At 44.1% G+C, this 24,294-nt stretch overlaps 1 protein-coding gene across 2 annotated transcripts; it reads left to right on the plus strand.

Annotated features, from left to right (window-relative positions):
* Positions 1–23,357, plus strand: ERCC3 (ERCC excision repair 3, TFIIH core complex helicase subunit). Of its 2 annotated transcripts, none has more exons than XM_064165706.1 (15): positions 1–16; positions 394–599; positions 1,893–2,129; positions 2,744–2,793; positions 3,970–4,105; positions 4,288–4,452; positions 5,019–5,223; positions 6,149–6,463; positions 7,566–7,750; positions 10,851–11,053; positions 14,887–14,983; positions 15,700–15,817; positions 16,893–17,011; positions 21,101–21,253; positions 22,577–23,357. In XM_064165706.1, the coding sequence occupies exons 2-15, from the start codon at positions 558–560 to the stop codon at positions 22,709–22,711; spliced, it is 2,160 nt and encodes a 719-aa protein (XP_064021776.1). In that variant the 5' UTR covers positions 1–16; positions 394–557; the 3' UTR covers positions 22,712–23,357. The 2 variants fall into 2 exon arrangements, with proteins under 2 accessions (XP_064021776.1, XP_064021767.1); XM_064165697.1 differs by lacking the exon at positions 1–16 and adding an exon at positions 186–256.
* The last annotated feature ends 937 nt before the right edge of the window (positions 23,358–24,294 follow it).

The raw sequence follows: 24,294 nt of genomic DNA on the forward strand, positions 1-24,294 counted from the left end.
GGCAGGAAGGAGCGCGGTGAGCAGCCCGGGGTGGGGGGCAGCGGCGGGGAGCTGCCCGGCGCCGCTGCGGGGCGGCCATGGGCAGGAAGGAGCGCGGTGAGCAGCCCAGGGTGGGGGGCAGCGGCGGGGAGCTGCCCGGCGCCGCTGCGGGGCGGCCATGGGCAGGAAGGAGCGCGGTGAGCAGCCCAGGGTGGGGGGCAGCGGCGGGGAGCTGCCCGGCGCCGCTGCGGGGCGGCCATGGGCAGGAAGGAGCGCGGTGAGCAGCCCGGGGTGGGGGGCAGCGGCGGGGAGCTGCCCGGCGCCGCGGGGCCGGGGAGGGAGGGGAGGTCCCTCTGGGGCTCCGCTTCCCGGGTGGCGCCCGTGCCTCTGTCTCAGTCCCATCTTTGCTCCCAGATAAGAAGAAGTCCAAGAAGCGCCATTATGATGACGACGAAGACGATGAAGACGAAGCTCCAGGCAGGGAGTCGCAGGAGGCTGTGCCTTCCGCCGCGGGGAAGCAGGTGGAGGACAACAGCACCAAAGTGGACGAGTACGGGGCGAAGGACTACAGGCATCAGATGCCTCTGAAGGCCGACCACTCCTCGCGTCCTCTCTGGGTGGTAGGTGCGGCCGCGGGGTCTCGCTGCGCCCACTCCAACCCTTGGTTCCCTTGAGGGTCGGTGAGGTGCCCGGGCCTGCCCGTACAGCTGACGGTACCTGGTGGCAGCGGTTTGACACAGAGTACCGCGCTGTAGGCCTGGGAAGGTGACCTGGTTGCTGTAAGTCTTTCCCTTATCGGTAGGGTGTGTAAGGGAGACTCACTGGGACGATTTTCTGGCTTTTTCACCCCATAAAGTAGCCAGGATTGTGTTGCATACCATCCAGCCAAGCCTGCTCAGCTCTCCAGAGTCAAACGGGGCCACAAAGAATAAGAGTTGTGTATTGGGGTGGAGAGAGCGTGTTCCTGGGGTTGGCCTTGGCAGTGTCTTCAAAGTGAGGTTTGTCCTGCTCTGATGAGAGGCGCGAGTGTGGTGCCTGCAAGCACCTGTTTCAGGACACTTGGACTCTGAGCAGTGTGAGGCCACCCAAGACAGCACCACCATGCCCTTTGCTGGGAGCCTCTTGCAATTGCTCCCATGCCAGCAGCCTCCTCACAAATCCTCTCTTTGTTAAGCCTCTCTTGCCATTGGCTGGACAGGAGCACCTATAGCCAGATCTTTCTGGGAAGGAGGTAGAAGGCTTTGTGTGACTGCGTTATGTCATGCTACAGGTGAGGTCTGCTATTGCAGTGACACAGCAGTGTGTGTTGGAATGAGGCAGCCTTACAGTGCACTGGTATGCATCTTTAGTAACTTGCACCATTTGTTTTCTTCTGCCCTAAAGGGATGTCAGTAAATCTGACCAAGACATGGCCAGTAGTACAAGCAGATGGAGAAGAGGTGGTTGCTCCGTCAGCATCTGCAGGGCTGCTAACTGAATGCTGTGATGTACAAGTGCCATCTCTCTTTGCTGTTTATGCTGTGTAGAAAGGATTAGGAGTTTTGATTTAGGAGAATAGGGCTGGAAGCTGTCTCTGCTCAAGCAATTTGCTTAGTGTGAAAAAGACAAAGTACCCCAACGCATCAACCTGGAAAAGCGTCATCGGTGTGGGTATGTCTTTCACTTAGTGCCATAGAAGGGACACAGTCAAGGCAATGTCTGGACCCTTCCAGAAAACAAGAAATGTGTGTTCATTTGTCTTCATTTTCATTTGTGACTTTGTTGTTGGGGCAGATGCTTTTTTTTGGAGCCCTGTGATGCATTGCTACTCAAACAGCGAGCTGTCTCTCTGTCACCATGTAGCATTGTAGGGAATTCCTTCTTTTTCCCAACTAATACTGTTGTGCCTTCAGCATTTCCTCTTCTTTCTGTAGGCTCCTGATGGGCACATTTTTTTAGAAGCCTTTTCTCCAGTTTACAAATATGCACAGGACTTTCTGGTTGCCATTGCTGAGCCTGTGTGCCGACCAACCCACATTCATGAGTACAAGCTGACTGCTTACTCACTGTATGCTGCTGTTAGTGTTGGCTTACAAACAAGTGACATCACAGAGTATTTACAAAAGCTGAGCAAGACTGGTGTCCCAGATGGAATAATTCAGTTTATCAAGGTAAGACTCTTTCACTGAAACTGGAAATATACTTGCTGTTCCTAATGCTGTTGCCTCTGCTTGTTTTGTTTTCCTTTAATCATTCGTTGATGTTTTTGATGTTACTCTCTTTTTTTACTGCTTCAAGAGAACAGAGGCTTTGTCATATTTTCTGTCTTTTTCTGTAGTGAGTAGGCTGCAATTTATCCTGTGTGGGGTCCACATCTGCTTAAAAAATAGTGTGTCCATGTGCAGAGTTTCAGCTAGCAGGCATTGTAAGTGGGTCAAGTTTCTTCAGGTTTGCTCTGGAAGAAGACTATGAATGTAGGAAGCAGTCTGGAATAACTAGGTGCTGCAAAACATAGTCCACTTTACCCTGAAAATATCTTCTTGCAGTCTTGGAAGCAGTTGGGGATTGGGTGTGAAAACTGAGTATCTGTGGTGTCCTGTTTGGGCTGATGTGTGCATCTGAAAAGGCGTGTTCAGGTTTGTTCTGTGGGCACCAGAACACTGCAACTAAATATTTCGAGGTGCTGTGCTTCCTCAGAAAGACCTAAAGTGCATTGCAGCATTTGGTCCCAAACATAGAACGGAACTTTTGCGTATTCCTAATGACTCCTTTTGTTCATTTGTAGCTGTGTACTGTCAGCTATGGGAAGGTGAAGCTGGTACTTAAACATAACAGGTAAGTGGCTTTTTCCTTTACTAATGTGGCAGAGAACGTCCTCCAGATGCAGAGCTGTGCATAAATGAGTGGTGTCAGTGACCGTTGAGTCTTGCAGCTCCCAGCCGAGTGTAGCATGTGTCAAGACAAAATCACTTCCAGAAGTGTTTAACAGATCAGTCAGTGAATTAAATGAGGCTGTCCTGAGCTCCAAGTGGTTTCTTTTGCATCTGTCCTTCAGTCTTGTGCATTCTTGCTTTTGATTCATTCAGGAAGCATAAGCAAATCCATTGGCAAGAGGTATGTGCTTGTTGCTGGGTTGATTTGTTTTAAACCCAGAAGATAAGATTGGAGGAGACATTGAGAGGTCAGTTAGTTGATAGCTGACCAATTTTATCTTCTTATCTGAGCTTGTGATTTGGCAGTAGGGAGAGGGAAAGGAAGGAGACATCAGCAACATGAAGCCTCTGTCTCTGTCTTGCCTGTATTTCGTCTTTCTCCTTTTACTTCTTTGACAAATTTCGCAGTTGTCAGACAGCCATAGGTAAGCTCTGGGACTGTCATCTAATACTGTGCCTCTGCTGCTGCATTTTTGAACCTGCTACTTCAGATTGAACTAACACTGGTTTTCAAGCAGGGTTTTGTTCTCTCCTAGGTGTTTCTGAGAAACAGATTCCACCTATGTAATTTAAGACTTAAGTTTCTTAGCTCACATTTTAACTCTGATCTCTAACCAGTGTCACGATTGAATCTTCAGGAAGAGAAACAAACTCAGGATGCACTAATTCAAACATGTAGATATAGGTTTGTTCTGGTCTGGTGGGTAGGAGCTTAAAATGCCACATCCTGTGTTTTCACAGGCTCCCTGCAATTCAGGCTCAAAACCACTGGCTTCTGTCACATGTCACAAATAAGATGTGAGAGCTTGCTCTAAGCAACTGTGCTGAAGCTTTCCCACTTGTGTTGTCCTAGGGAACGATTGAGCAGGATGGATAAGGACAAAATATGTGATGCTTTTGGTAGGAAGCATCTTTTGAATTCTTCGATTGGTGCAATTTTTGTACTTTTGAATTGCCAGCTCCAGACTGGATTCTTGAAAGTGCATCTGGGATAGCTATAGATTCAGGCACCTGTACTGCTCTTCCTGCTAGTTATTCTGTTGATGAACTCTTAAAAGCGTTTTTCCTCGTCCTCTAGGTATTTTGTGGAAAGTACCCACCCTGACGTCATTCAGCAGCTTCTGCAGGACCATGTAATAAAAGACTGTCGCCTGAGAAACGCTGAGGGTGAAGAAACCGAGCTCATCACAGAGACGTTCACAAGTAAACCAGCGGTACGTTCGGGCGTGGTGTAAAACTGCTGCATAACAATTGGGAAGTAGCGGGGAGGGCTTGTTGTTTGTTGCGTCGGGAATTGTCAGCAGTGATCTGTATCTCCTTAATGAGCCTGGATTGGAGACAGGCAGAGTGCGCTCTGATGAAACTCTCAGTCTGAGCTCCTGTCCATCTATTTCAGATTTCCAAATCCAGTGAAGGTAGCTTTGGTCCATCAACATCACAGGGAACAGATGCTCAGAATAAGCCGGATGTCCCAGCTGACTTATTTGAGTTTTATGAGCAGATGGACAAAGATGAGGAGGAGGAGGAAGAAACACAGACTGTCTCATTTGAAGTCAAGCAGGTATGACTGGTTTAGTCTCTGCATTTGTAGCTTTGGGAAATGTGCCCAGGACTGCCAAATAGGCACAAGAACTTTATGTAAAGTGCTGTGGCTCCTGGAGTGGGGAGTTCACTGGAAGTCATTAATGGTTCGTTCTTGTTACCTTCCAAAATCTGAGAATCTTCCTCTTGTGTACAGAGGGTGGCCTGCAAAGCACAGTGCTCACAGGCTCCAGAGACTAAGGGAGGTTCTTGTGTGCTGCTTAGTGTTGCTTTCTGCCAGACAAGTGGGAATTCAGTTTCAGACACATCTGCTGTTGGTTTCAATGCTTCCTTGTCACTTCTGTTTATTTGTTTTGTTGGCTCGGGTTTTTTTCCTATTGTTTGGGTTTTTTTCCCATCTATTTTATAATTCATATGTGTAGAAGGAACTTATGAGTTGTTCAGATTTCACAACTTAAGAAGGGCAGCTATAGGTTGGAGCATAGGCTCACTTGAAGTATGTAGTCTGGTTGGGGGAAAAAAAGAGAAAAATAATTAATTGAGATATGGAAGATGTACCAGTCTGAATTTTTATTTCCTCTTCAGGAGATGATTGAAGAACTTCAGAAGCGTTGTATCCATTTGGAGTACCCCTTGCTAGCAGAATATGATTTCAGAAATGATTCTGTGAATCCTGATATTAATATAGATCTGAAACCTACAGCTGTCCTCAGGCCCTATCAAGAAAAAAGCTTGAGGAAGATGTTTGGAAATGGGCGAGCCAGATCTGGTGTTATTGTCTTGCCATGTGGTAAGTGTCTGGGTTGGTGGCTAGGGGTTTTGCTCTTTATTTCCCAGTAGTAAAGTGGCTTCCAGATATGAAGCAGCTTCCAGCTGCTTAGATTTCAAAGAGTACTAAGGACTGTTCTGGCTACCATAGTGCAGAGTCCTCTTGGTTTTTACCAAGTGGGTAGTGGGGCTGGGGTGGGAAAGAGGTATCTGCTGAACAGTGCTGCCAGTATCCCTGTAGTGACTGAAGAACTGGTGTGTGGTTGTGATGGCTTCAGACAGCTGTAAAGACTTTCACTGTTTCTTCTGAGTCAGCTTTGCTGGTCTTCCAGTGAAATGTAAAGCTGTTGGTGTTGGAATGATTTCTTCCTTGGTTGGTAACAGAGAGACCGGGAAGAACTGGGAATACAAATACGGCATAAGCGCAGTGCCTAAGTTCTGGACAGGGGAGCCTGAGAAAGGGGCGACAACCTATCGGAAGCACTGGAAAAGGGAGAGAACAGGAGACTGCATGCCAGATGCCTTTGGTATTGGTGGTGGAGGGGGCATACAGGAGGTAGGTCAAGAGTACACACTGAGAGGGTATGTAGGGGTTGCTGGGAGAAGTATGAAGGAGGAATGAAAAGCTGGTGAGATTGGTTGAATAGCATACTTCTAGGGGAAGCTTTTGAAATGTAAAAAGCCTTAAAATGACTGTGAACAGTGGCTTGGCCAATTAGCAGCAGCAGTTTGCTTGAGAAAATACAGTTGCGTGTCCAGTAGACAATTCAGATGTTTTTTTCAGACGTGTTCTGTTTCCCTAAAGAAACCACAAAGAGTTTGCTCCTGCGTGGTTTCATCATCCTTTCACAGGTTTCCTGTTTTCCTTTGCTGCTTTTTTTCCCCCTCCTTCTACTCCCCTGATACCTGAGAGATAGCTAACAACCATCACCCTTCCTCCCCTGCAGGTGCTGGAAAGTCTCTAGTTGGAGTGACAGCTGCATGTACTGTCCGCAAGCGGTGTCTGGTCCTTGGTAATTCTGCAGTCTCTGTAGAGCAATGGAAAGCTCAATTCAAAATGTGGTCCACCATTGACGACAGTCAGATATGTCGGTTCACTTCTGATGCTAAAGACAAGCCCATTGGCTGTTCTGTTGCTATCAGCACTTATTCCATGTTGGGACACACAACAAAAAGGTCCTGGGAAGCTGAGAGAGTAATGGAGTGGCTTAAAAGTCAAGAGTGGGGCCTTATGATACTTGATGAAGTACATACTATCCCTGGTAAGGAAACAGTGTGCAGCCCTTTCCTGTGGCACACACTGCTAGCTCTTTTAGAAGTGGTATTTTTTTGCTGTCTTCCTTGTGACTAGTACGGTGAAAAAGCCCACGGCGTGGGGTTTGGAGGCAAGTCAGCTGCCTTGTTCTGTTTCGTTCTCTTCCTCCCACTCGCACCAAAATTTGCCTGACCACTATTTTTCTGAAACCTTTTGTTTGCTCTTACGCTGGTGTAAAGTACAAGTGCCTTTTACCTTCGTGTAGGTGGCTGAAGTGCTCTAGAAATACTTGAGTGATATCTGTATCATTTTGCTGTAGAAAGGAGAGGAAGTCATCTGCCTTCTTTTCTTTTGAGATACAGCAGCAGTGTAGACTGCTTTTTTGAGATCTATTTCTACTCATTAAAATATGAGTAACCATAGTGATTACTACCCAGAAGTGGCTGCTGTATGTAAAATGGCTGTGTAATTGAGATCTATGCTATTGGAAAGCAGTAATGTAGTAATGCAGTCTCTGTGGAATCATGTGGCTAAAAATACCACCCTGGATTCTCTTGGTTGCTCTGCCTTCTTATCATGATTTCATTTGAATATAATGGGTTTCAGAAGATGACCTTGATGATTAACTGCCATTTTATCATAGCAGTGTGCCACTGTCACCATTTGTTCTTGATTTTGTAAGAATTAAAGTATAGAATCTCCCCTATGATCTCTAGCAATACTAAAGATGAGTGATTCCACTACATACTGCAGGTCCTGATTGTGGCAGTCAGCCAAGAATCCCTGTGTCATAGTTCTTTCTGTGAAATACTCTGTGATCTAAAGCAAGCCCTGTAAGCTCTGGATAAATTACTTTTCTCTTGGGAAATTATAAAGATGTGGAAGGTTTAGTGGGGTTTCCAGAGTACACTGAAGATGTAAACTAAAGCCACAGCCAGTGTGAAGTTCTGCTGTAACAGAATTGTTAGCATATGTGAAATGAGGTAAAATTTCCCAGCACTCTGCATGCTTTGTGTTCAGCAGTTGAAATTGGTTATTTTTGAGTTGCAGTATTTGCCTTCTACACCCACTGAGGAAAGTAAACAGAAAATTTGTCTTGCATTTCTTAGCAAAAATGTTCAGACGTGTGCTCACTATTGTGCAAGCTCATTGTAAACTGGGGCTGACTGCTACCTTGGTCAGAGAAGATGATAAAATTGTTGACCTGAACTTCCTGATTGGACCAAAACTCTATGAAGCCAACTGGATGGAGCTGCAGAACAGTGGCTACATTGCTAAAGTCCAGTGTGCTGAGGTGATGCTCTGCTTTTTGGTACTACAAGTGTTTGTTTAGTATGCTTGTAACATTTTGTGGGTTATTGTAAGGAAGTTACATATGCAGTTGCCAGTATTTAAGTGGGAAAAAAGGGTGCCTTAAGACCTGCTGTTTACTTTGTAGCTTAGGCAAGGTCAGTACCACTGTGGGGTAAATCCCGTAGCCATGTGAAAGACTTCAGCACTCTTTGCTGGGATCGTGGTGCTCAATCTGCTGTCTCCACGTGAACATGGGGAAACATGAACAGTGGTTGCAGTATTGTAGACCTAGTTCAATGCAGCTGACCCTTGCGCTGTCTGACTTTGTATCTTAGACTCAGCTCTCTGTGGTAGCGTTAACACTGTCTTGTGAAGAACGTAACTTGAGGTGACAAGCTGGAAGCTGCTTCTAGGCTTCACCTAGTGGACAGTCTGTGGCTACTACAGGAAAATTCTTGCAACTCTTAAAGGATGGTGTAAAGTTGAAAGAACATAGGAAAACAGTGGCTTCTCTCCAGCCTCAGTGCAGGGGGTGAAAATGGAGAATGTAGGACTGGATCTTGCCACTTCTTACCAGTATAAATGCTGCGACCTCTGTGCTTTCCAGTGTATGGATAAGAGAAAAATCTGCTACCCGAGAAGTGGAAGCCTTTTGCTCAGGCACGTTAGTATATTTAAGTAACCACTCTGGGTCAGACTGAGGAGCTACCCTGATGTATTATGTCTGATGAATGTCAAGGAAGATAATGGGCCAAGTGTATAAAAACAGGACAAACACAGGCCTGTCACTTCAGAAATTTCTCCAAGCCCTCAATCATTTGTCAGCTGGGTGTGGTTTCTGTGCAGCCATGGGCAGATTCTTTTCATAAACTTATCCAGGCTCCTGTTGAATGCAAGTTAAGTTTTAGAAGCTACAGCATGCTGTGGTGGTTTCATAACTGTCTCTTGGGTTTTTCCCATTTTGTTTTCTTTTTTCTTTCTTTTGTGTTTTGTTGTTGGTGGTTGTGAGGTTTTGATGTTATTATTTTGTCGCTGGTTGTTGTTGTCTTGTTTTATTTTAGAGCCAGTTTAGCTAGTTTCATGCAGTTCTTCCTAGCTGGAATAAAAAATTGCAGATGCAGGTCAACTGTTCTTACAAACTTCATGCAAACTGGAGGTTATAGAAGGAAGAAACTCTACAACTGTCTTTAAGTAATAGAATGTAAGTGAAGAGCAACCTAGAAAATAACTAGGTTGTAGGGAGAGTACCCAGTCTGCAAATTCAGATTTGACTGTTTAGGTGCTTTGGTTAATCCTGCCTTGGGAACATAATTCTTCTCAGGCCGCCAGCTGCCCTTTAGACACTGAAAAGTGAAGCATGGGCTGCCTTTGGTCCGAGCCAGTGTGAATTCTGCAAGTTTATATACTTTGGTCAGTCTTTTGAAGTAGCATTCAGTGGGACTACCAAAAGCAAAAGCTGTCCAAAAAAGCAGTGTTGCTAACTGATAAATAACAAATCTAACAGATGTACAACTGCATTGCATGCTTGTTTGAATTTTCTTGACATGTTGTTGAGAAGCAGCATCTTTAATCAGCTTGTCTTGTTCTCCATACCCAAGGAAGATGCCTGGTTTGCTCTTCAAGTGAAGTTCTTTCCAGGTGACAAGAGGGGGCAGTGCTGCCTGAGAAGGCAGGTCACAGCGATTACAGGTCCTGCTCTTTCGCTGCTTTCAAAGACCATAAGCAGCACACAGTCTAAAAAGTAAAAAGAGAACAAGTCTGGGTTTGAAATAGATTTTCAGTTTTGTAGTTTACAAATAATCCCTTTCCCAGCTGCCTTTGACTGTTTGACTTGGAGTGCATGTCTTGCAAAGTGTAAGAATTAAAAGATCATTGGGGTGAGAAGCTGGTTTTGTGCATTTCCAAATCCAGAAGAGGGTGCAGATACAAATCAAAACACATTCAGTTTGCCATGCAGGCAAAGACATGGAGCAATAGATGAAATTATTATACTACAATCAAATGTTCAGTTTTCTTACCTCATTATCTCCTCAAAATATTCTCTTCTGATGTAAGAATTTTAACTCTCTCAGACAACATAAAATAATGGAGCCTATTCAGTGCATAAATTCATTCTTTATGTAGAGAAAGGGTGAAAAAGGCCTCACCAGCATTTAAATCTCTGGGGGAAAAAAAGTTTAGAGACAAAAAAGAAAGTGTTTTTTTTTTGCAGCACAGAACAATTTAGGTTAAATGAACTGCTGTAAATTGTCACATAATTTCTTTAACCAAATGCTGGTTGGGAAAGAGGCTTTTGTTTGCAGTGTTCTGTTAATTTGTACTGTGTAATAAATACAGGGGAGTAACCCATGTACAGCAGAAAGAATGTCTTCTAAATCTGACAGATACTGTCCTTATATTCCACAGACAGTATCATTGCATTTGCATGAATTTTTAAAGGGTATAATTTCTTCTGTTTTCATGCTACAGTAAATATCTGAGTGAGCCTAGACGTGTGCCATGCTATGATAGGTGTTTACCTAAGAAAATAATTGCTTAGGGAAACCTATTGAAAAATTGTAATCAGTGTTTTCTGAGTTGTGAGCTTGACAGCTGTTAAATTAAAGGCCACCCTTTACATGAGTATGTGAAAAAGGATGGGTAAATGTCTTCTGTAATGAGAACTAAACGTGTCCCTTAGCTTGGGGAACGTGGGTGACAACGAATGTTTATGGCAAAAGCTTTGCTGTGACAGGCCTGCCTGTAGTTGCTACTCTGTGAAAAGTAGCAGCACTCAGTACAATTACTAAGGAAGAAACATAAAAGAAATACCTTCCAATCTTGTTCCAGTCTCACTGCCTACTTCTGTTGTGGATCTCAGTACCATAGCATTTTGAAAGGCCAGAATATTAATGAGATTGGGTGGTCTGGCAGTGCTAGAGACCACACCAGCCGACAGCTTTGTTTTTGATAGAGAACTCACTGTGCTAAAATGGGTGGCAGGCACTGTCCAGAGTTAGGTTGCATTCTCATCCCCCAGTATCGCCTTGGTTCCCCTGGGAATGAACAAGTGGCAGGGTTTTACTTGGTGCATGCATGTGCTTCTGTGTTCTTCACGCTAGGTTTGGTGCCCGATGTCACCCGAGTTCTACAGAGAATACGTAGCTATCAAAACCAAGAAGCGGATACTGCTGTACACCATGAACCCAAACAAGTTCAGAGCCTGCCAGTTCCTCATCAGGTTCCACGAGCGGCGGAATGACAAAATCATCGTGTTCGCAGACAACGTCTTTGCACTGAAGGAGTATGCCATCCGGCTCGGCAAGTGAGTGTCCGCGGCCGGCAGCGGCGTCCTTCTCTGCCTCCCTCCTGCAAAGCTGCCTCCTAACCGTGCAGCTGACGGTACTCTGTAGATACTTCTTACCACCTTAGCTCCACCCTTCCTGTGTGGAAATGCACCCAGGAGGGACTATTAGCTTTTTTTTGTTTTTAATAAAGAAGCTCAGGAGGGTTTCTTGGCTTTTTGGATGGGTTCTGTTGGCATGGCAATGTTATTTCAGTGTAGAACTGTTTGAGAGGAAGGAGGATGGAGCCAGGCTCTTCTCGGTGATGCCTGACAAGAGGACAAGGGGCGATGGGTGGAAGTTGATGCATAAGGAAGTTTCATGTAAACATGAGGAGGAATTTTTTCCCTGTGAAGGTGACAGAGCACTGGAGCAGGCTGCCCAGAGGGGCTGTGGGGTCTTGCTCTCTGGAGATACTCAGAAACCACCTGGACACATTCGTGTGTGATCTGACCTAGGTGATCCTGCTCTGCAGGGCATTTGGACTGGATGATGTTTTGTGATCCCTTCCAGCCCCTGACGTTCTGTGATTCTGTGGCCTGTTTAGTACTTGCCTCAGGAGAGTTTTCATCCAAGCTTTCTATAAATGACTGTTAGTATTTCTCTATTCGCTTTATTACCACTAAAAGCCAGTGGAAAAATGAGGGTCTCTTAACTAGAAGGATTTCTTTAAGGGATGGTAGCTTCCCCTTTCTCTCTGATAGAAAGGTTTTCTAATACACACAATGGATATTTCAGGATCTTTTGGAACCAAGGCATTCCTCTTCAGATTCTCAGAAGGTCTTAACCTTGTCTAAAAAGCCTGTGACAAACTTTCTGGGGAACTGTGCTGTCCCAGGGTACTGCCTGAAGCTACCATAATCATTTAACAAAGGAAAGAATATTCCTGCTCAGCTATTTTAAAGGACTCTTAACATGAGTGCAGCTACAGAAGGTTATGCAAATAGTCTTAATATGAGAGATTTAGCATTGGTGTGTTTGAAGTGTTTGGACAGGGATCATCAGGAAGAGTGTTTGCCAGGATCAAGTACAGAACAATTAGTGGGGAAAATAAGCATGGAAACTGGCCTCCTCCTGTCTTTGACAAGAATAAATAGTGCCTTGCTTGCTGGAAGCTGTGAGGCATCTTGATTGTTTACATTTTCATGTCCAGATACTTCTTAGCAGAACCATGAACACACCTTACAGTTCCTGAAATGTTGGGGTGTAATTGAACAGCCATACTGTGCTGGCTTGCTATGACATCAAATAGTAAGCTGAGCTAATGGTGCTGGATGAATTCCAACACCCCTGGTCTCTTCAAACATTTTCTAATCTGTCTGGACAGAGATTAGCTATAATGATGCCTCTGGAATGTCTCTAGCAGTGTTCAGTGCACCGCAGAGAGAGCCTTTAGCAGAGGTGATGCTGGGAGAGAGCACTTGCTAAATAGCACAGCAGTTCTTAAGCAGGGCAAATGCTGCAAAAGCATAGCAGGAAAATTAATTGAAGAAATATTGAGTGCTTGCATTTCATGTTCTTGAGTGAATTCTCTGTTCCTCACATCATACACAGAGTTTCAGGCTGTATGTCTATCAGCGTTAGAAAGACAGGCTTGCAGTGCTGGATAGAGGGGTGGAAACTTCATTTTAACCAGGGAATTCTCTACGGCAGTTTGTTACGAGCTGCTGACACAAAGGGAGCCGTTGGCCTGGTGGGGCAGGGATTACATGTGTAAGGAGGGGAGGGCATCTCAGAGGCCGTGGTGGTGTGCTTGGCTGGGGCTGGCTCAGCAGGACAGTTTCCGCTCCACTTATGACTTGAGCTGGGCCTGTGGGGTGGTTGGGCTTCTGGACGTGGGGAGAGATGGCCATTGTCTGACTGCCTCTCCTGGCTCCTCCCTCACCCGCCTTTCCCTTGGTACCGGCAGCAAAATAGTATGCACATGACAGGGATTATTTTTACTATAATTTTGGGGTTCAGAGAGTTGAAATTTGCTCAGCCAGGTTTTACTCTGTCATGAGTCTGTTACCCAGTGTCGTGTGCTGACAGCTCTCTACCAGCGTTACTAAACTGTTTTACATCGCTGTTTCTGAAGGGCGATGCCTCTGTGCTTTCACCAGGTAGATCAGTTCATTTGAAAGGCATCTGCCTTTGCGAATCCCTCAAGTGTCTTTCTGCAACAAGGAAAATGAACTACTTCAGTAAGTCAAAACCAGTCTAGCGTTGGATGTTCTAGGTTCAGGAAGGTACTCAGATACAAGTTAATGAATCACTGTCAGATAGGGTCTAGAGGGGGTGTAGAATGGAGCATTGATAGCCAGGAGTTCTAGGTTCTCCTGTTCTAATTGAAAATGTGTTTACACCCCTTCTCGGTGATTTTATGCAACAGAAGACTCACAAATGCTTTTGTTCCAGTTTAAGTCTTCTGTTATGTTTTGCTGGGGATTAAAATTGGCACAATTGAAATAAGAAATGAAACATCAAGCTAGTCTTACAAATATTAATTAAATGCTACTAATAGAATAATACAGTATTGTTTCAGAGATTATTCATTTGCCACTTCCATTTTTTATCTCTGTTTTACTAAAAACCTGATTAAATAGAAGAAATACATTAGAAATATCTGGGATCATTTGGTTTAAATAGAAGAATTAGATTAGAAGAGACTAGGATTGTTTGTGTGAACTAGATCTAGAATGAAGTTTGCAGTAAAGTAAGAGGAGCCAAAGGGCAGCAGTTAGCTGATAAGAACAGAAAACCTTAGTACATGTGCACTCCACGTTTATGTTCAACTATCACCCATGTCTGTACGATATTAAAAGTTACATGAAACATTTGAGGCCAGTTCCTTGTGTTTGAAATAACATATGGAAGTGTGGGCAAACCAGAAGTTACAGATCTTGATTCCCATTTTTTGGAGATGCTCACTAGTGAGCATTTGGAAAAGCAGCACAACAGGTGAAAAAGCAGTGTCCATGCACAGCTGTGTGCTGCTGCTTTTTCACATGGTCTTCACTGTTTCTAGTTTCCGCCTTTTTTCAAACAACCTGCTTGGACAGGAAGAGAGCAGGCAGATTCTAGAGAGAGTCTTGGAAAACCATAGTAGCCCCGGTTACTCATGAAGTCTTTGTGTGGTTGAGAGTTTTTGTGAGCCTTCTGCATTAAGATATTAAATGTTCCAGGTGATTTACTGTCAAACATCAGAAACCTTAGGTGAAACGCTACTGTGAGCTGCTTATGGCTTTGGAATGTTCAGGACCTTGTTCTCCTTGCAGTGGCCCCAGGTTGGTGCTACGAGGGGCAAGAGTTTAGCTTTAAAAGCAAAACTCATTTTCCTGAAAAGACATCCAAGAGCCATCTTGATACACCCAACGTATCATTGACAGAGAAGTCTGGATTTTCAAGTGTTTAAATAGGAAACCAAGATTGCAGCTGTCAATGTGCTAAGTCAGTAGATCTGAGGGGAAAAAAACCCTCTTGTTTTAACAGCTGCTTTCAGTCTTTCATGTAGGCTTAGCAAATGCATTCAGTCTGTTGATCTACAGCTTTGTTAGTGCATGTCATTGCAAAGCGTTCGTAACTGTCAGAGTTTATTTCTGACAGACTGGGTTGCTGCAGAGTTCTCCACAAGCAGCTGGTTAGCTGCCATAAAAAGCCAACAAGCTAGAAGTAAACTTCAAGATGTACCAGAAATCTGTTTTATTTTTATATCAGTTCAGATGCATCCTCCACTCCCTGTATCTTAATTTTTTACATGGTGTCTTACTTTCTCACGGGAAATGGTTGGGAAGTCTTGAATTCATTTAATTTGCATGTGTTTTGTTCTTTTCAGACCCTATATATATGGCCCCACTGCACAAGGAGAAAGAATGCAAATTCTACAAAACTTCAAGCACAATCCAAAAATCAACACTATTTTCATTTCCAAGGTAGGTGAGGACATTCAGTGTGTCCTTGTGCCTGCCTTCAGAGGAAGCTTTATTTAACGGCGAGTTACACATGCATGTTGTGCATTTGACATCTTTGTATCACGGCTCACAAAGTTGCTCTTTGTATTAAGTCTTCGTTTATGACACGTGTGTGATGGTTTGGGGGTTACCCCGCCCCTCCCACACTTTGTATTTGCCCCAGCTAACTCAGACGGCCTCTGGGAATATAGATGAAGCAGTTTATTTACAGCTAGCAGAATTTACAAGCAGCTATTTACAATATATACAGTTATATACAACTATATACAGAAATATACAAAGGATAAACGATATGAAAGCACAACTCCCCTCCCAGAAACCTGAGTCCCCAGGAGGGGCTCTCAAACCACCCCAACACCTCCCCCCGGCCCTCTCAACCTTACCCCAGTTCTCAGGAAGAAAAGAGGTGCAGCCAAGAGGTTAGGGAGCAAGGTTAGTAGGAGCAGGGTTAATGAGATGTGACCAGGTCTAAGGCAAAAGCAAGAGTGAGAAACAAAATGGAGAAAAAGTCTTTCTTCTTCCCCAGAGTTCTCAGCGTGACTGTGAGAGAAGTTGACATCAATTGTTTTTCATTTCACTGCCCGTTATCTAGTTCTTGTACCAAAACATTCTAGCTTGCTTCAAACTAGCACAACGTGGAAATAAGATGTTGCTCAGAGGGTGTTCCTCTGTTGCAGGTAGGTGACACATCCTTCGATCTGCCAGAAGCCAATGTTCTGATTCAGATTTCCTCCCATGGCGGGTCTCGAAGACAGGAGGCTCAGAGACTGGGGCGAGTGCTGAGAGCCAAAAAAGGTACTTGAAGTGGTGGTTGGACTCTGGGCCTTTGAGTATCACAGAGACACTGGATGTTCATGATACTTCTTTATACTGTGCCTGAGTTTATGTTTACTCAAAGGAAATACACGCCTATATACCAGTGACTAAAAATGAAGTGTTTTCTGGGTCAGCAAAGCTTTGTGTTGGGAAAGTTTGCGAAGGTCAAAAAACCTGAAGGAGAATGAACTTCTCCTTCTACGGTGATTCTTCCACTTGTTCATTCCTTGAGAATTTCCTCAACTTGAAATCTTCTATCAAAATCACATTTTTGGTACTGACGATTAATTCATGCTAAAAATGGGCTTTGGTTTCCAACTAGTTGTCTCTTTGCAAAATACAGCCAAGGAGCTTCTACTTGCACTGCAGATCTGCAGATGCTTAGTGTGTGTGAAGTTTGTGCTTGTTGCAGTTGAGACAATGCTTGGAAGCCCATACAAAACCAGTGTTAGTAACAGTGTTGGTGAAACCTTGGGTTTTAAAAGAGAACCCAGTGCTGCTTGGGTAATAGATCTCAAGGATTCTTAAGTGCAAAAAATCAATTATACATAGCCTGGTATATCTTGGGCTTCAAGTATCCCTATGAGTTCTCAGCTAATACCCTTGTCTTGCCTTTCCTAGTGTGAAAACACTGCAGACTAGTTTACATTGATAAAACTTCCTCTGTCATCTTCTACTGAACTTTTGTGATGTGTCATAATCCTTGAGCTTGACTTCTTCTTTACATAATAGACTGAAAAATAACTTTATCTTTGACCTTGCCAGGCATAATAAAGCAGAAAGTTCTTCTTAGAGCACCTGTGTAATTCTGTTCTTCTACAGTGCCAGTTTTTCCCTTTGAGCCATTCTCAAGAGAAGTAAGAACAAGAGCAGGAATTTTGATGCGAAGTACTCGGTCAGTCAGTTTATGTAAGGTCTGAGCGCAGCTAAACTTCGCGGGTTGTTTCTGTGGAAAGACAACCTACCTAAACACCTGCTTCCGGTATTTAGTCCTGGTTTTTCTCTCGTTTGCAGTATTCCAAACAGAACTAATCACTCTGGGTTTGTCTCCTAGGCATGGTTGCAGAAGAGTACAATGCCTTTTTTTATTCTCTGGTATCCCAAGACACTCAAGAAATGGCATATTCAACCAAGCGACAACGGTTTCTTGTAGATCAAGGTTATAGCTTCAAGGTAACTTCTCCCTTTTGTTATACTTGTGACCTAAGAATATAACTGCCATATCCTTTCGTGGTTGTATAGGTCAAATCCTTGAGGATTCTGTTTGTGGGATGTAGTAATGAAAGTTTTGCTCACAAGCAGGAACTGTTGCAGTATGTTTTTATCATCTGTATTACTGGTAGATACAAGTAGCACAGTACAGCTTCTAGAAGGGTAAATGTTCTAACTTCAAACAAAGCACCTACTGAGGAGTGAATTAGAACATTACTGGCATGGTTGCTTCATGTTCATGCTCTTCAGTTGTCCATCCATGCAGACCTCCCATTATGTGTTATGCTGGTCGTGGATAAAGCAAAGCCTTGTCCATAGGTGTTCACTTTGTAGTGGCTAGCAGCAATTCATAAAACTGAATTCACAAGTTACAAATAATTTCCAAAGAGCTCTAGTCTCAGAGCAGTATTTCAATGTGGGGAGAAAAATCTTATCCATAGTGGCTAAAGAGAACATACAATGAGCATGACTCATTCACCCTGCATTTACATGTCTGGCTCTTTAGTATCATAAAGTTGGGTATCTGAACTGCTTAGCAGCTCTTCTGTAAAGAAATACCTATCAGGGATCTTTGTCTGGACACTAATCTTGTGCACTATTTCCACAGCTGTACAAAGCCTGCAGTGGTACAGAAAATAAGTCAATATGCAGATGTGTTGCTACGGTGGCTCTGTTAGCAAAGAATGGCTAATGGAGATCTTCAGGCTGTGCTTATTTAGCCTCCACCAACACTTTTGACTTCTCTCTTGTATTTTGTCTGCATGGAACAACTGGGTTGAATGTTAGTTGATTAAGAAATGACAATTTACTGCAGGAAAAGACTGTTTACTGCAAAGCTGAAATTTTCCTACTTTAACTAAAACATACTCCTTGAAACAGAGAACATTTTGGGTGTTGATAACGTAACAGATGTAACTTGTAAGTTGGAAGGGTGGAATGTTTTGGTGAGAAAAAGTAGATCATAGGCTGTGAAAGTCTGGGTGATTTCTAAAGTGTGGGGGGGCGGGTAACACCCAAACCATCACACCCTGAAGTCCCTTTTGTTAAAGAGTTGAATGCTATCTCATGTCTCTATACCTACTGATCACCCTTTGTACTTCAGTTTATGATGTATGATGTCTCCTAAATGTAAGATCCTATTCCACCAAAGCTCCTATTTTATGGATTTCATGGTGTATCTCATTTATTTTTCTAGTACTCTGTGGGCTGCCCCATGTGCTCACCTCTTGGGTTGTCAAAGGCAGCAGTGTGTCATCATAGCTCTTGCTTTTAGATCCATTACTCTTTCACAAAACTGGAGTTTACTACTCTGATTCAATACCTACCTAACAAAAATGCTGCTGAAAAAAAACAACAAAAAATACAAGGCCTCCAAATCTACCTCTCAACAAGCTCAAGCTTCTAGTGTTGACAGAATCGTGCAGGGATTGCAAGAGGTACAAAAGCAAGGAGCCTCTGCAGCATTGCACTTGAGCTTAGCTATGTGAAAGCTTTTCCTCATGAGGCATCCATGCAGTGCGGGATATCCCGGTGGGTAAACCCACCCTGAGCTTACAGCTATGCTGAAGTAAATAATTGCTTTGTAATAAGTGGCCTATTAGAGCTTTGAGGGAGCCCTTACACCATAACAGACATGTCACAGTCCTTGGAGGTGAAAGCCTTCGTTCTGCTTCGTAGTGAGTGTATTGTTTTGACAAAGTTGTAGCTCAGTACTAAGCTGCAGCTAATTACAGAAAATGCACTTATCTAGCTGTAGCCAAGAAGATTAGAGAAATCCCTTTACTTATATTTGAATGCTTTGGATTTTAGAACTAATAAAGAGGCTAAAATAGAGGAGGTTTATTTTTCAAGGAAGGCCTAGTCCTAGGAGTTTTGGTGTAATACAAGGGGAAAAGCTGTGCAAGTGGCAGCTGAGTATCTGGAGCAAAGTTTTAGCTGACTGCTACTGGAACATTCTTTATTTGCACTTCAGAAAAATGGTGGAATATCTACTTTTTTCTGTTTGCCAAACTTGAAGCCTTAGTCATAGCTGGCATCAAAAAATAATAGGGCTGGACAAAACTTTCAGTGAGCTGTCTGTTGTGTTTCTTCATCCCAAGGCAGGGTTGACTACGTAGATGTAATTTCCACCACATTTGGTGCCTTACTCTTCCAAGCATCGAGACTTTGTCTCATCATTAGGTAGTTATTTCAGTGCCAGTGTTCTGTCGTTCAGAACTTCTGTTCCTAATGCCTAAATCATTAAAAACTTACTGCTCCTTTATAGCTTACACAGCCAGGTAAGGACTTGTAATTCCTTCTTGCCATCTCTCAATAGTCCCATTCTTTGCTTTGCGTAAGAAAAAGGACAGGAATAGTTTTTTGGGTTTCTTTCCTGCTAAATCACTTATTTTGTCTTTGCTTCTCAAATAGGAGCCTTGTCATCACAATTTACTGCTTGGAGACTAATTATATAGTAAAGTTTTTGTTAGCTAGTTTAGTTAATTACTGTATTGTGGGTTTGTTTAGCCATTTAGTGTAGGATCTATTAAATTTTAAACCAACAGCAGAATTTCTCACTGTGTCAAAGAACTGGAGATAACTTCAAATTTGACATCTGTTGAACAGCTTTAAAAAATTGTGATGCAGTGGGAATTCGTTCCATAAATCACATCAGTACTGTTTTGTAACCACAACTAGAACAGGCTAATGCAAGTTAAAATTGCTTTTCATGGCTCCTTTTTCTTTAGTTTTTGCTTCTAAGTGAACAAGGAGGGACACCACAGTGTTGCTCTGACCACATTATAGACAGATTGCTTCCCTGAATTTATTTCTGAAGCTAGGAATGTACTGGACTGTCACCACTGAAAACAGCCCACAGCACTGATGGTTCATTCTTGTGTCATAGCCGTCTTTCAAAAGCAGGACTTTGCATCTGATGTGATAGTTGTTTTGCCTTACATTGTTCTGCCAGCGTTTGTGATCAGATTCAGCCCAGCATACTTGAGGTGGCTGGTTCCTAATTTTACTCACTCAAGAGATAGGCTGAAAAAGCAAGATGAGGAGGACAGACACTACATAATCAAGGGAAACAACCGAATTAAAGATGTCCTCTTCAAAACCAAGTTGGAAGCATCATGGGAAAGATGATTGTCAGCTATTAACATGTTTACCAGAACGAATTTAACCGCAGGGAGAGTTCTTGTGCTATTGTAATACCTCTAATTGAGAAAGCAAGCTGCCCGTCATAAAGCTTTATAACTGAAACTTGAGAGCTCTTTGACTCTTCAGAAGAGTTTTTTCCACAGATCCACAGATTTCATGGGGTTGGAAGGCAACCCCCCTGCAGTGAGCAGGGACACTTCCAACCGGACGAGGCTCGCAGGGCCGCTGCAGCCGATGAAGTGTAAGGCGCTGCACTGCCGGTAGATGGCGTGTGCCCTGCATGGCTGCCTGTCACACGGGCCATGAACAATTTCAGAGTAGGCTGTCTTGTCTCCAAGTGCACGAATAGTGAAGGAGTCCTCCTGCACTGCTGCCAGTGCTTTGCGGCAGGTTCCTGTGCTGCCTGAGCCATACCTCTCAATTCATCAGGGGATTTTTCTTACTCCTTATGCAGAAATGTTCAGTGTCTGGAAAGCTAGTGGATTGGTTTTGTTCACCATAAAGTACTAGTTCTTGACCTGGACAAATCCAGAGCCCACAGCATGAGCTAATCAAACAGTAAGTTGGGCATGGCTCTGAGCCGTTTGCACGCTGGTGCAGTTCCTGGTCAAGGTGGTACGGACAGCATTTGACTGATGTCCTCTGGCTGGAGCTTCTCTTCTTATCTTTTCAAAAGGTTTCTATTTGACTTTACCATTAAAATGTGGCAAGGTTGCGCATACGTCTCTGTGCGCTACTTAGCAAGACTTTATCTGCACTAGCTGTACTGTTAAGCTGCTGGCACCACTGATAAAAGTGGAAGGCGATTCCAACAACATATGGAGTCAGAAGTCCTTGTCTTGGTTTTGAATAGCTAACAGTGATGGGGAAAAGCCTCTAGTTTGTTACTTGTGCTCTCTTTCTCAGGTAATAACAAAGCTTGCAGGCATGGAAGAAGAAGAACTTGCGTTTTCATCCAAAGAAGAACAGCAGCAGCTTCTCCAGAAGGTTTTGCAAGCATCTGACCTGGATGCTGAAGAGGAAGTAGTTGCTGGAGAATTTGGGTCTAAGTCAGCTCAGGTAATGAAGAATGCTTTGAAAAGGATGACCAGAAATGTAATTACAAGTGTGATACCATCATTGGTGCCATAGTACCTCTGTGAAATGTTGACCAGATGTTTAGGGTTTTTTGAGCTGCATTAGCACTTGGCTATTTCAGCAGTTCCATTTCTGGCACTGAAAAAAGTTAGACCTGGAATCCATGTCCTTCTCCATCAAGTATGAGTGAGATGACGACAGATATATTGTTACAGATCTTCTAAGTCACAAGTGATGAAAATCTACTTAAAGATTTTTAAGATACATATATGCCACAGCACATAGCCTTTTGTGGTGGCACTGTGCTCCTAGGAACAATGCCCTGATTTCCTTCTGCCCAAAGGGCAGAAGCAGAAGGGCCATTGCAGTTCATTTTCAAGAGAAGCACGCTTGTTCTAGGCAGTAGTCCAAAATTTTCAGAAACAAATTAAACAAAAATATTGATATGTAAGTTAAAGTCAAGGTGCAATGCAGTAGTTAATTTTGTTAAGGCCAATTTTTAACTAAGTGGCATTGCACTGCAAAGTATTAGGAATTCCTGCTCTAAGGTCTCTTTCCCTGTGTTTGCATACTTGTGGTGAGTGGCAGGCAGTGGCTTTCTTTGTAAACATGGAAGACTCTTGGCAGTTGTGGGTCAGTAAATGAATAGTGCTGCCCAATAGCCAGTGGCCATCAGCAGGTTAGAACCAGTCCAGTCACAGAATCACAGAACTTTTGAGGTTGGAAGGGACTTCCAGAGGTTGAGTCCATCCCCTGTTCCAAGGCAGGATCCCCTAGGGTAGTTCACACAGGAGCACATCCAGGTTCCAGTGCTCTGTGCCCCTCACTGTAAAGTTCATTCTCACGTTGAGGTGAAACCTTCTGTGTTCCCATTTGTACCTGTTGCTGCTGACCAGCAGAAAGAGTTTGGCCCCATCCACTTGATCGCCACCCCTCAGATATTTGTGTACATTGATAAGATCTCCTCTCAGACTTCTCTCCTCCAAACAGCCTCGGGTTTCTCAGTCTCTTCATAGGGGAGATGCTCTAGTCCCCCAGTCATCCTTGTGGCTCTCTGCTGGACTCTCTCCAGCAGGTCCCTGTCTCTCTTAAACTGGGGAGCCCAAAACTGGACATGGTATTCCAAGTGTGGTCTCAGCAGGGCAGAGTAGAGCGGGAGAAGAACCTTGCTAGGGCCACACTTGTCCTGATGCAGCCCAGGATGGCACTGGCTCTCTTGCTGCCATGCAGAGCTCGCTGTCCAGCAGCACTCCCAGGTCTTTCTCCGGAGGCTCTGAGCAGGTGTGTTTTGTCCCGGTGCTGCAGGTGTCGCGCCGTGTGGGCACGATGAGCTCCATGTCGGGAGCGGATGACACAGTGTACATGGAGTACCACTCTGCTCGCAGCAGGGCTGCTGCCAGCAAGCACATCCACCCGCTCTTCAAACGCTTCCGCAAGTGACCTCCTGCGGCCGGGCGCTTGCTGCTGCGCTGCGTCGCCGGTTCCTGTCTGTAGCTGAAAGCGTGGAGTTGGAATTTCTGACAGGTCCTTCCAAAGACTCTTCTGTTACATGCGTCTGTATAGCCTCATCTTTCCTCAGCAGTGAGTGTGCTTTCATGGGGGGTGTGAAAGGAAGAGAGGAACCGCCTTCTACCGCAGGAAATACACTATCCAGCGACTGGGTCCTGGCTATAACTGTCTGGTTTTCAGGGTAATTGATAGAATTTATTTTTGTCAGCTGAAGACCCTTTTTCAGAAGAATTCTGGAGAGGTTTTGTACATGAAGTTTGTACTGATGTTGGCAACATTATTTATCTGATTGTTGTGTCTGTTTTTTAAAATGCTGAAATAAAAGCTATTCATTCAGCTGAACAGATCCTGACAGTAGCACTTTATATAACCTGGAAGCTGATTAGGACTTAACCTTTCTTAAAATTCTAACAAATTGTGTGAAATTATTTTGCAGTTCAAAGGCAAAGAGGACTCTTGTCTCCAGAGTAAACTCAAGCAAAGCACTAGTAAATACAGATGAATTCTGTGCTCCGTTTTCCTCGTTTGTGTGGCTACTGTTGAGAAGGTGCTGAAATAAAGGCCCTTTCCCTTGTCATTTCTATTCTGTTTGTTAGCCATGCATTAAACCGTCGGAACTGCCAAACAGTGCGCTGTCAGCGCACAAGTTGTTACTTTGACTTGCCATAAGGTGAGTTGGAAGCAGAGGTGTAAAGGAAAGATTCCTGAATTTGGAGCTTTTTTTCTTACTGAGGACTGCAGCATGCCCTGAAAAATCTGAGGAGGGTGGGAGGTGTGTTCTGGCAGAAGAATGCTTTTTAAGTATCTGTCCTGGCAGCTGTGTCCTGGCAGCTGTGTCCTGGCAGCTGAGTCCCAGCAGTCCACTTAAAGCAGAGGGATTTTCTCCTTCCCACTTCTCCCCCCTCCCCTCCAGTGGGCAAAGAGGAAAGGAGCTGGAAAACCAAAATGTCAGTTGTGATAAGGACAGCTATGGCAGAGACTCTTCAGATTACACAACGGGAAGACAACAAAAATGGGTGAAAAGGTACCAGCATACACAGCAGATTAAATTGCTGCTGCCACCATGGGCAAACCGCAACTGGAACAAGAAGGTACAAGCCCAAGGCAAGAAACTGGGGAAGAAAAACAGAAAACCCCTAACAGGAAACTTTTACAAACTACATCTATAGAATGTATTAGAAGTCCCATGAACTTTGGGCTATCCTTTCCCTGTCGTACAGAGAGCATGATGGCAGACTGGTGTAGAATACATGATTTGTCTTGCTCCACGGAGGGTGGTAGTCCTGTCCCACATCCCACTCCCTTCTCTCTCATCCCTTCTAGTGTGGCCAGTAAGTTTAAACCAATACATTCTGCCCCCCACATTACCCTACAGCATCTGTGTCATGCTCAACAGCAATCGACGTCATACAACATGATTATTTACTGTCTCTTCTCACCCCAAGTGAGATCACTTTGCAGCACAGAAACTTACCGATCCTCCTGCATTGCCCACCAGGTGTATCCAGGTCCCT

This window comes from Pogoniulus pusillus, chromosome 2 (assembly GCF_015220805.1).
Source record: "Pogoniulus pusillus isolate bPogPus1 chromosome 2, bPogPus1.pri, whole genome shotgun sequence".
In the NCBI taxonomy this organism is placed as follows: Eukaryota; Metazoa; Chordata; class Aves; order Piciformes; family Lybiidae; genus Pogoniulus; species Pogoniulus pusillus.

Excerpts from the sequence above, each read along its gene's own strand:
- ERCC3 (XM_064165697.1), top strand. Across the intron at positions 11,054-14,886 it reads TATGCCATCCGGCTCGGCAA|ACCCTATATATATGGCCCCA; the intron begins GTGAGTGTCCGC and ends TGTTCTTTTCAG. Across the intron at positions 21,254-22,576 it reads TTGGGTCTAAGTCAGCTCAG|GTGTCGCGCCGTGTGGGCAC; the intron begins GTAATGAAGAAT and ends CCGGTGCTGCAG.